Source organism: Zingiber officinale, chromosome 1B (genome assembly GCF_018446385.1).
Source record: "Zingiber officinale cultivar Zhangliang chromosome 1B, Zo_v1.1, whole genome shotgun sequence".
In the NCBI taxonomy this organism is placed as follows: Eukaryota; Viridiplantae; Streptophyta; class Magnoliopsida; order Zingiberales; family Zingiberaceae; genus Zingiber; species Zingiber officinale.
This window is the reverse complement of record NC_055986.1, coordinates 33,389,750-33,401,918: the sequence shown is the minus strand read 5'-3', so window position 1 is coordinate 33,401,918 and position 12,169 is coordinate 33,389,750. Positions and strand designations below refer to the sequence as shown.

At 39.6% G+C, this 12,169-nt stretch overlaps 1 protein-coding gene across 2 annotated transcripts; it reads right to left on the bottom strand.

Moving 5' to 3' along the window:
* Window positions 1–5,062: 5,062 nt before the first annotated feature.
* Window positions 5,063–11,680, bottom strand: LOC122054564. 2 transcript variants are annotated; one of them, XM_042616082.1, is made up of 3 exons: window positions 11,308–11,680; window positions 10,732–11,025; window positions 5,063–5,125 (listed from the first exon to the last, which is right to left on the bottom strand). In XM_042616082.1, the coding sequence occupies exons 1-3, from the start codon at window positions 11,617–11,619 to the stop codon at window positions 5,087–5,089; spliced, it is 645 nt and encodes a 214-aa protein (XP_042472016.1). In that variant the 5' UTR covers window positions 11,620–11,680; the 3' UTR covers window positions 5,063–5,086. The 2 variants fall into 2 exon arrangements, with proteins under 2 accessions (XP_042472016.1, XP_042472015.1); XM_042616081.1 differs by lacking the exon at window positions 5,063–5,125 and adding an exon at window positions 9,661–10,005.
* Window positions 11,681–12,169: the final 489 nt, after the last annotated feature.

The window sequence follows — 12,169 nt, the reverse complement described above, 5'->3', positions numbered from 1 at the left end:
ATGTTTCGTCTCACGTCGCCTTTAGTGTCTTGTACTTGTTAGATTGAACAGGCTTCTTGTTCTTTCCTTTGTCCTTGTCCTTGATCTTTAACTTAGGGCAGTTATCTTTAACATGTCCTTCTTCATTGCAGTGGTAGCATCTGATTGTTCTTTTCTTTCTACCCTGCAGATGATTTGATTTTCTAGTTTTAAATAATTTTTAAATTATTTTTACCATTAATGTCGTTTCATTGTCATCGAGAGAGGATTCTGAATCTTGTTCGTCCACCCTTACTTTAAAGGCTATGTTGTACTTCGACTCCTTCTTCGAATCTGCACATCTCATTTTATGAACTTCAAATGTTGAAAATATTTCTTCTAAGGTGACAGCTTCTAAATCTTTAGAAATATATAGTAAGCATCTACTAATAATGCCCACTCAGTAGATCTAGGAAATGCATTAAGCACGTACCTTAGTGAATCTCAGTTGCTTACCTTTTCTCCGAGATTCGTGAGTCCGATGATTAGTTCCTTCATTCTCGAGTGAAGATGTGCAATAGTTTCTTCTGCTTCCAATTTGATGTTACTTAACTGGTTCCCTAGCAGATCCCGTCTTACGAGTTTGGCTTCGGAGGTCTCTTCGTGTAGCTCAAGGAACTTCTCCCAAAGCTCATTTGCTGAGTCGTAGGCGTCAATCCAGTTGACTTCTTGTGGTGGAAGGACGCTCAGCAGATGGAACTCTACTTTGCTGTTAGCCACGTAGACGACCTACTCTTTCTTCATCCATTGGTATTCTTCCTTTCCTTCGTCCATTGGAACTCTTCTTTAAAAGCAATTCAAAATTAGTTTTAAAGAATACCTGAATTCTCTTTTTCCAGCTCGTGAACTCCCCCTCGAACTTTGGTGGGTATATGCTCGGTCCGACCATCTTGTGTGCTTTGTTTGGTGGTTAGTCCTCCTGAAGCGTCTTGACTCTGATACCACTTGTTAGGACCCTCGGTGGTCGGCTAGAGGGGGGAGATGAATAGCCCCTGCACAAATAAAAACAAAAAGAACCTTTCTAAGCTTATAACTTAAATAAAATAAACACTTGCATAAAAATGAATAATAAACTGAAAAGAAAGAGGCATAGCGAATTACTTAGTTACAACTGGGGAGATTGTTAATTCAAGGCGAAAAATTGCACTAAAAAATCTCCTCTGGACGGAGAAGTCTCGTACAACATTTAAAGCTCACAAAACAAACCTAAACAAGAACTAGGAAGTGCACAAGTCTTGCTTCAAACTATTCTGCATTGTTCTTTAGCTTTGGGAGCAGGGTTGCTTATATAGCCTTGCTCAGGGCGCTTGGAAGCATTTCAGGCACATGGAATGGGATAAAACCTTATCCCCAACGCGTTGATCAAATTCCACGTCGATCTTGATAAAACTTGGGTTCCGGATGCCCCGGCGCCCGGAATGGTTCCGAGTGCCCCGGACTACTCCGGGCGCTCGAAGGGAAAAGTCAACATTTTGTTGTCTTTCTCTTCGGGCCTCCAGTTTCGGCCTCGCGTGCTTCGGTCCGGGTCTTCCACTCCGGTTCCGTTCGCTTGGGTGATTTCATCCATCGAAATAGGGCTTACTCGAACCCAACTTCCGGCCTTCTCGAGCAAACTTTCGCTTCTGCTTCTCGTCCCTCGGAAATGCCGCGTGCCTCCTTCTCGTCTGCCCGCATACTCTTCTGCAGCACTTCGTCCCTTAGACGCACCGAGCCCGTCAGCTCTCTCCCGTGTTGTCCTTCTCGTTAGTTGCGTCTTTTGCTCGACATCTTGTGCTCCTAAGTTCCTGCACACTTAGACACAGGATTAAACATAACAGAACCTAACCTAATTTGTTTGATCATATCAAAATAACCTTGGAGCACCAACAAACATAACATACTTCATGAATATGAATATGCATATGTAAATTAAGTTTATCATATTGCATATTCATTAATGCCCAAGATTTTAAACAAAATGATTTTTACAATATGATACTTAAAAGGAAAACATACCTTGGCTTACTATGACTTTCAAGTATGAAGAAATTAGAGGACCCTCAAGCCAATTGTGTTTTTCCCCTTGACCTCTCTTCTTGCTTAACCTCTTTGATGGAGCAAAAGCCTATATATTGGATAGAGGAAGGACCATTTTATAACCTTTTATTTACACATTTCATCAATATGTACATTCAATTGTCTCTTAATACAATACGTTAGTTCTATTTAGAGATCTTAGATGAGTCAACCTGTGGCAGGGTGGATCAGTCTACGTTAGACCAGCCATTTGGCGGGACGGGATGGGCTGACTCATCATCTTGGCGGATTGAGAAATCCCCAACCCAACCCGATTCAAAGAGGGTTATGGGTTAGGCAATGTAACCCGCGAGCCTATCAAAAATTTTAAAAAATAAAAAATGTTTCACATTTTCAACGTTTACTTTGAAAAAATTTCATCAATTAAATATATCTAGATATTTTAAAGATAAAATGGATACAAATGAGTATACATGTTCGATGAAAAGTACTATTTTTATTTCAAAATTATAATAAAGAAAGATAATATATTGACATAAAACTTAACTTACATGTATTTCTCAACCCGTAGGCTAACCTAAGCTTGTCGCGGACTAACCCGCACGGGTCGTGGGCCTAGACGGGTTGGCCTGTGGTGAGCTTGGGTTGATAAAATTCTAAACTAGTCCACTTAAATTGTTTGACAGGGAAGACTAACCCGACAAACTCAATCCAAATTGACGACTCTAATTCTAATTCTCATATTGCATGAATATGAGAATGATCTTTTCATCTTCCTTTAAAATTATTTACATGAATATGAAAAAAATTATTTCTTCATTGAATACAACCATCAATCATAGTTATGGCTATTTAATCATTCTATTTAATTACAATAAAATTAAAGAATATGAACCTGTTAGTACCCCGTGGTTGTTTTGATATGGTCAACCAAGTTCAGTTAGGTCATGTTATATTTTGATCATTGTGTCTAAGTGTGCAGGAGCTTAGGAACACAAGAAGTCGAATAAAAGACACAGCTAGCGAGAAGGGTGATATAGGAAAGGAGTCGACGGGTTTGGTGCATCCGAGAGACGAGATGCTACGGAAGACTACACCGGTGGAGTGCGTAACGTTGGAGGGACGAGAAGCCGGGGAGGAAGCCTGCTCGAGGAGAAGGTCGGAGTTAAGTTTGGGTGAGCTCAATTCCGGATGGTCGGAGGATCACCTACGTGAAGATCCTTGTGAAGAGATCAGCGTTGAGCTGAGTAAGGCGCCTTCCAAGTGACCGTTTGCGAAGATAAACTTTATCTTCGCACGGATAAACCTTGCCATGCTGGAGGTGCCTTCCATCCTATTGAAGACGCCTTCCATCCTATTGAAGGCGCCTTCCAGCCTTGGATAAAATTTTCCAGGGGCTATAAAAAGACCCCTGGACCTAGAAAAAAAAATACAACAATTGAACTATAAGTCTTGTCTTCACTTCCTAGTCATTCTGTGAGCTGTAAACGTCTGTAAGATGTTACTTCACCTTCAATAAAGAAGTTTTTTCTAGTGGAGCTTTTTTCAATGCCTTGGATTAATAACCACCTAGGTTGTAACAAGTAAATAGATTGTCCTCTTACTTTTTGTTCAATTTTATTATTCTGTTTAGTATACTTGTGCTACTAACTAGAGTTGAAAGAACGAGAAAGGTTCGCTTTGTTTTTAACATGCAATTCACCACTCTCTTGCCAGCCCCCCTACATCAACAAGTGGTATTAGAGTTAGAACGTCTCAGAAGGACTAACCGTCGACTGAAGCACCGAGACGATGGCCGGACCGAGCATCTACCCGTCGAAGTTCGAGGGAGAATTCGCGTTATGGAAGACACACATGGAGGTATTTTTTAAAACTGATTTTGAAATTCTTTTGATAATTAAATATGGTTTTGTAGCTCCCAAAGACTCACAAGGAAATGAAAAGGAAGAATACTGATAGACCAAGAAGGAGCAAGCAGACTTCGTAGAGAACAGAAGAGCCGAGTTCCACCTACTAAGCATACTTCCACCTCAGGAAGTAAATCGGATCGGAGATTACGAATCAACAAAGGAACTTTGGGAGAAGTTCCTGGAGCTTCATAAAGGAACTTCCGAAGCAAATCTTACGAGGCGGGACTTGCTCCAGAACCAATTGACGAACCTCCGGATGGAAGAAAGAGAAACAGTTGCACATCTGCTGTAACGACCCGCCTCCTACTGACTAGGCTGTGAGGCTGATCGCTACATTATGCTGTGCTAAATTACTATTGCGAAAATCTAGATTGATTAAAATTTTGCTAAACTGATTACTGTAAAATCTGAACTTAATATTCTAAGTGTACCTAGGAGTTGTACACATGCTAGGGAAGATAATCTATGCCTCTCGGGTGACCTGCTAGCTGTAATCAGGCATTTCAATCGACCCATGGATCGATTGGGCTATCGGATCGATCCAGTGATCGATCCAGCTTGATACTGGCACGGAAGAAGACTCTGGATCGGTCGGCTGACCGATCCATAAGCTATTTCGCTTCTGTATGCGGCTGGATCGGTCTACCGACCGATCCAGGAGCACACTGATCGGTCGGTAGACCGATCCAGTGGCTAACTGATCGGTCGACTGACCGATCAGTGAGCTTCTGTGCCCTCTGTTTGCATTTGGATCGGTCGGCTGACCGATCCATAACAGACGCCAACTCTCTGTTCGCGACTGGATCGGTCAGCTGACCGATCCAGTGGCACAACCCAACTCTGATCGATCTGTAGATCGATCTGGGTTTCTGATTTCGCACTGAAACTCTGATTTCAGCACTAGTTCGTGCCAAAATCTCATATAAGAGTTCTAAAATCAATTGAAATAAGTTCTAACATCTATTAACTAGCATTCCAACATAATTACTAACAACTTAAACAAATCTTCCATGGTTTAAACATTCTAAGGTCTAAAAGTGCATAAAGGTACTTGAGAAAAGAAACTAAGTTCTTAATTTGCTAAACTCCCTAAGGATCTTCATTCCAGGTTCCTGCCACACACACCATCACTGCATTGACCTTCAGCTTCCTCTGCTAATCCATTTTCCCTTTACCTTTATCTGCAGTATAAGGAAAAAGTATCTGTAAGCTTTAAGCTTAGTAAGAAACCATCTACCTCACAAAAACATGCAACGATGCAATCATGTTTTTAAAGAATGCTATTTAAAAACATGCACTGGATTTGTTAAAGCATGGCATACTGAAGTTACATGGCATAAACACTGAAACATGGTATGCATAATAAAATCTAAGCATGGAGCTATCTCATGGTATCAACTAGGAGAACTAAACTGAAACTGAAACTAAAACTGAGCTAAAACTATATTCACATAACTAGATTACGAATTTGAAAGCTATTATCATAATAAGTGAAAATAGTAATCATGCTGCTGTTTGGGCCCGACAACTGTACTTGCTGTGCGCGCATCCCTAGCTAGACCCGGGTTTATAAGTCCCGCATTTAGTAGGGTTTACTAGGTTATCTGAACCTAGGGACGACTGTGGGAGCCCAACCTAATAGACATCTGGTCCAGTACAGTGCCACTGAAAATAAAATACTGAATATAGCTACTAATTGCTTATTTTGCTGTTTCTAGGTTATCTGAACCTAAAGCTAGGTTATCTAAACCTAGAGGCGACTGTGGGAGCCCACCCATTGGACCGTAGTCCCATGTAAGCTGCAACTAGACTAATATACTGATTTAAATGCTACTAATGCATTTAACTGAGTTGTTAAAATATCTGAGGTGGTATTTAGCTACACTAATCATTTTGTCGAACACCTGGTGTGCTCCAACTCTCCCCTCTAATAGGGAGACCACCTCTAGGCACCCGACAACGTCTAGAGCCTCCAACTGAAGGAGAACAACGTGTCTGGCCCATCTAGAGGTGCTCATCTAGATCTCTAATCTGTGAGGAGGGTTTAAACACACCCTGGGTGCCGAAAAATCTGCATATAGTTAAACTAAAGGCATGCAATCAAACAGAAGCTACTTATACTGCAGGTGAGGGGTTTCTTACCTCGTGCGCTAGTTTTCTTACGAATCTAGTCGCTAGTTTTCCGGTGGGGACGATCTTCTCGACGATCCTCTCGCGTCTACGTGTTCTTCTCGCAGAGGGGAACGTCCTCGTGTCGGAGTCGTCGCCGGAAGGTGCTCCTAGAGCCCTTAGGGAAGGAACCCTAGGTTGTTCTTGTGGTTGGCGCCGAGAGAAGGAGAGGAGAAGGGGAGTCGGCGGTGAGGGTTGGAGAGGAGGAGAAGTTGCCGAACCAAACAAAAATAAACCAAACCCCACTTAAACTTCCTATTTATATTAAGTGGGTACTTTGACCAAACTCTAATATAAATTAAATCGTTTCCCTTTCCTTTCAGCACGGCCCTGCTGGGTTCATCTGGTTACTAAGGCTAACTAAAAGTTATCGGATCCGAGAGGTCCCGGGTTCGATTTCCGCCTAAGCTATTTTGCGGTTCTAATTATTTTTGCTACTTCCGCTATTCTAAAAATTCCGAAAAAATATCTAAAAATTCCAGAAAAATCATAGAATATTTCTAATGTAGTTTTGAGAATTTTCGGGCGTTACATCTGCACTTGAGGATCAAAGAACTCATCATCGGACTCACGAATCTCAGAGAAAAGGTAACGAACCAAGATTCATTAAGGTACGCTTTAAATGCATTTTTTATGACATCCGAATGAATCTCTATAGTCAACTCGGTTTATATATCTAAAGACCTCGAAGTTAGTTCATTAGAAAATCTATTTCCACCTTTGAACTTCACGAATCTAGATGTGCAGAGATGAAAAAGGCGCCAAGTCAGATCATTGCCCTGAAGGCAAGAACAGACAATCCAGAGTCCGAAGCGTTAATTGATGAAGATGAAGCGACTCTAATAGTAAGAAAATTTAGTAATTTATTAAATCTAATAAATTTAATAAGTCGCAAGCAAAGAAGTACTTTGGGAGCAAAAGAAATGTCTGATGCTATAACTGTCAAGGAGAATGACACATTAAAGATGACTGCCCAAAACTAAAGAAAAAAGGAGAAGGACAATGACAAAAGACCAACAAGATTAAAGCATAAGAATTTGAAGGCCACATGGGATGAATCATCATCCTCCGAGTCCGAAATTGAAGCCTACGCCAAACTAGCCTTGATGGCAGAGCACTAGAGGGACATTAAAAGTTCCTCAGAGATGCGCATCGACGAAAGGGGAGGATCCTCTGAAGAAAGCAGTGATGAAGGGAGAGTATCAAAATAAGAGGTAAGTGAGGTACATGCACTATCTCCCAAGCAATCTTTTGAGTTTATAAAAATACTCTCTAAAAATATGCGCAAATTAGAAAAAGTAATTTTTGATTTGAAAAGCCAATTAGTCAATGCATGTCCACTAGAATTGTTTGATAATTTGAAATTAAAAAATGAAAAATTTAAAACACAAATAGAGAGATTGAAAGATAACTATGTATGTTCTAATTACTATAAAAAATTAAGATTTAGAAATTATGGTAAAATCAATTGGTACATTAAAAATCACTAGGGTCAAATTAGGAAAATATCATAAAAATAAATCTCTAAGAAATTTTTAATTAACCCAGTAGGTAAGAACTTATATTAGGTTCCAAAAATATGCTTAGATTAAAGTGTTATATTTGAAAGATAGACCTAGAATGTTTAGGAAGAAAATTGAATATTTAATTTTTTTAAAAAGCTTTGTCCAGAAGTGATTATTGTTTTAATATCCAAGAAGGCAAGAAGGCTTAATACTTCGCCACATCTTGAAAGTCAATTATTGAAATAAATATTTAATTAACTAACTGAAATAGAAGTTTTTTTTTCAATTTTTATTTTTTCCCTTAAAATAATTTCAATATTGTTTAATTTTTTTTATGACCATTTAACTGGTATAAATTTTTTTTTTTTTTTTTTCAAAATTCTAAAAACTTCTTGATTTTTTTTCTATCCCCTAGACTTTTGTTGAAAATTCTTTTAAGTTATTTGCGTAGACTATCCCTAAAAAAATATTTCAAAATTTTCTAAAAATTTATTTTATTTTTTCTAATTTTTTTTAATGTGATCAAAGGAGGAAAAATAGGTACAAGTTCAGGAGAGGTAGGATTTAGAATTTTTAATTATTTGTTTGCAAGCAATTTTTTTTTACTTATTTTGCAAGCAATTTTTTATCACTTTTATTTTATTACATTTTTAACCCTCACTTGAACTTGGTTGATGACATTAAAAATGGGAAGATGGTTAGTACTCCATGGTTATTTTGATGTGGTCAACCAAGTTTAGTTAGGTCATATTGTGTTTTGATGCTTGTGTCTAAGTGTGCGGGAGTTTAGAAACATAAGCAGTCGAGTGGAAGACGCAGCTAGTGAGAAGGGTGGCACGGGAAAAGAGTCGACGGACTTGGTACATCCGAGGGATAAGGTGCTGTGGAAGAGTACACCGATGGACGAGAAAGACGTGTGTGATGTTTGAGGGACGAGAAGCCGGGGAAGAAGCCTGCTCGAGGACAAGGCCGGAGTTAAGTTCGGGTGAGCTCAATTCCGGATGGCCAGAGAATCACCTACGCGAAGAGCCTCGCGAAGATATCAGCGTTGAGCAGAGTTGCCGTGTGGAAGGCGTCTTCCAGGGATGGAAGGTGCCTTCGATGAACAGTGCAAAGGCGCCTTCTATGGTTAGAAGGCACCTTCGATGAACAGTACGAAGACGCCTTCCAAGTGACTGTTTGCAAAGATAAATTTTATCTTCGCATAGATAGAACTTGCCACGCTAGAGGCGCCTTCCACCCCATTGAAGGCATCTTCTAGCCTTTGATAAGATTTTTCAAGGACTATAAAAAGACCTAGGAAAAATACAACAATTAACTACCAGTCTTGTATTCACTTCCTAGTCATTCTATGAGCTGTAAACGTTTGTAAGAGGCTACTTCGCCTTCAACAAAGGAGTTTTTCTAGTGGAGCTTTCTTCAACGCCTTGGATTAACAACCACCTATGTTGAACTAAGTAAATAGATTGTCCTCTTACTTTTTGTTTAATTTTATTATTCTGTTTAATATACTTGTATTACTAATTAGAGTTGAAAGAACGAGAAAAGTTCATTTTATTTTTAACAAGCACTTTATCCCTCTATTGCTGGCCCCGCTGCACCAACAGCACCATCCTATATGTGGATGATTAATAAGAATGAAATAAAATATTATTTCTAACAATTAAAGGATGGGATCTTGTGATTCTGGGTGGCGATGGAATTCCACCGATGCTGCCTGGTATGCAGAATCCTGATGTTCTATTCATTCCTTTATTTTGCTTTCAATTTGTGATTTTTGTTTGTTATGGTGTTATTTGTGTGGCCAAGCTTGGCCATAGGACGAGAGGATGTAGGCCTTTCCTGAGGTTTTATGGGGCTGCTCATAAAAATCATTGAATCTGCTCATAACTTGGGGTAATGCAATTTTCCATTCTTTTCTTTTCAGCATCTGTACGAACACCTCAGAACATAACACAGACAAAAGAACCCAAAAGAACATCTTGTTACAATATTTTGTCAACATTATTCGAATTCACTGGATAGGCTTGAGCTCAGAGACAAGATACTTGTAAAGTATTTGCATAAGAAAAATGATATGAACATATAATTGAGCATCAAATTATTACTATGTGAAGAGAAAGAACTGCAAATTTTCAATCTCCTATATGGCTATTGCTATGAACTGTCCTTATAAGAACATTATGCAGATTCATTTGGCAATAAACTAGTTAACAAATGTGCCTAATCCCATCAGACATGCTGTTTTGCCTTCCGTTTACTACTCATCAAAACCTAGGGACGTTTATGGGAACCCTCACGAATCCAGCTCCTGGAATGGCTACTAGGCGTTTTTGCCGAAAGTACACTATAGGTCCACTTATAAGTAGCAACCCCACTATGATAACCTGCAATGGAAGTAAGTTGCATGTTAATACATGAAAAATTAGGTCAAAAGGCTCATTATGCAGCTAAAAGATTGCAAGGCTGTACTGAAAGCATGGACAAATGAAATGGTATCTCCATCTCAGATCTTTTTGGAACACAGGATTGTTGCGTTGCAATTGTTGCAAATAATCTTTTGGTCCTAACCAGGATATGCTTTACTTAGTGTTTATATCAAGATCTCTTCTGTGCAAGTTGTATCTTATGGGGCAGGGCCCATATTGCATCTTAATCAGGCTGTCCAACTAGTATCTAAACTGAAGATCAACAGTAGGAAAAGGATTCATATAGTCAAAGTTGCAACTTCTCACAATTTATACAGATTGCGGTCAATCTGAAAGCCAAAATTGAATGCACTTTCTGAATATCTACATTTTGGTTGGTAAATTTGGTTCACTGCCTCTACTGGCACTAATGCAATAAATGGAAAATGCAATGTACATAAGGTACTATGAAATATAACCTAATAGCAAAATGCATAAAAAAAATCAATGAGGTGCCGTCAAATGTTGTTTATGATGTCTAACCTATTCTGTAAACCAAATACTGCCTTGTTTGGGAGATCAACATGTCATAAATTTAAACAAGAAATTAAGATTCCAATTGCGAGGATGCAATACATAACATAATTGGCCAACTCCACAAAAGCAACATTGTAAGAGTACCAAAAAAATGGTGAAATGTTTTACCTCAAATCCAAGAAAAGACAACTTCTCTTCGACCACAACAGGCACACAGCTCCTATATGTGATGTAGCTGACATTCCGTGTGTTCTGATTTGAGGAAGCATCCAAAAGCTTTCTCCACTTGTAATTGTGGACATCAAACAACTGCTCCTTTACAACAATGGTGGAATTCTCTAGAATAGAGGCGAGTCTTCTGTGGATTTTATTTTTATTATCTTCATTTTCCACGTTTGTTATTTCTGTGCATTTGTAAGGCACGAGATACCCAGTTTCACTGCAGTGATATTTCTCATCATTCTTCGACCAGAAGAATTGGAATTCGTGTGAGCAAAACAAATATCACAATGAGAGGAGGAAGTAAACAACGAATTGCGTGTATTGAGAGATAGTAGAAATAGAGATCTAAACAAATCCTAGTGAAATTTTCATGCCATAATGATTCTCTAATTTAGAATAGGATATCCTCATGAGGAAGATCTTGATCGAGTTAGAACTTTCAGATCATTAATCTTTCATTTCACAAATATCAGCGGGAGAAATTGCAGCAGCGAAAGGGCGAGACGGAGCTATAATTATTACCTTCTGGGAGTATTGGCAGGGAAGGCAAGGGCCGGAAGGAGAGCACCGATAGGAAGCGTTCCCCTTCGTCTCCTTGAACCCTAGCAGCGACCTGCCCCTTTCCCTTGCTTCCGCTTCTCGTTCTCCTCTTCCGTCCCCGCCGTCGCCATCCGCGGTTGCAAGAGACGACGACGCTGCCGCCATCAAGGCCAGCGCCACCACCCAGAATCTCGCGCTGGCCGCGGCAGAGCAAGATCTCATCTTTCGCGTCGCTTTCCTTCCCCTTCCAGGCCTTCCTCCTCGTTCCGTCCAGATTGGGAATCGGACCCGCATTTGCCGCACAGGGTCGGTCAGAGCACAGGTGGTTTTGCTTCAACCAGAAACGAACTCCCTCTCACGTGAGCCCAAACGGTCAGCCCTCTGCTCGTATTTAGATTTGGCTTTCGTTGATTTCAAAACCACAGAGGTCAGTTGCGTCTGCATAGCGAATGCCTTGGGTGCAGATCTGACTCGACCGGTCTGGAACTCTTGGATTAACTATTGACTCATTTACATTGATACTTTAGTCGACTTGGCAATAGTCAACAAAACATCGGAGGATCTTGAGCAATGACCTAGAGACACTAGTCAATTTTTACTTAAAAAGTGAAAGGATGTCTTGAGCAATGACCTTGTGGATTTCGAGCATTCTCTTGTGTGGTTTATGATGAGAGTATGTTTCTAAAAGTAACCTCTAACTGGCCATAGATTAAGTTTAGCTTTAAAACTTAATTTTTTTTTTTACGGTTAGTCTTCAGGATTTTAATGTTTAACAACGTATCTAAATCTGATCAATTTGATCAAGAGTTGATCTAAATAAGACTTGATGTTTGAATATTAGTGA

What these genes read in the sequence shown, in the direction of transcription:
- LOC122054564 (XM_042616081.1), bottom strand. Translation starts at nt 11,619, where the DNA reads ATGCGGGTCCGATTCCCAATCTGGACGGAACGAGGAGGAAGGCCTGGA. An exon ending in CCTGCCAATACTCCCAGAAG is followed by an intron (nt 11,026 to 11,307) that starts GTAATAATTATA and finishes TTCTGGTCGAAG; the next exon opens with AATGATGAGAAATATCACTG. An exon ending in TGTCTTTTCTTGGATTTGAG is followed by an intron (nt 10,006 to 10,731) that starts GTAAAACATTTC and finishes CTTCCATTGCAG; the next exon opens with GTTATCATAGTGGGGTTGCT.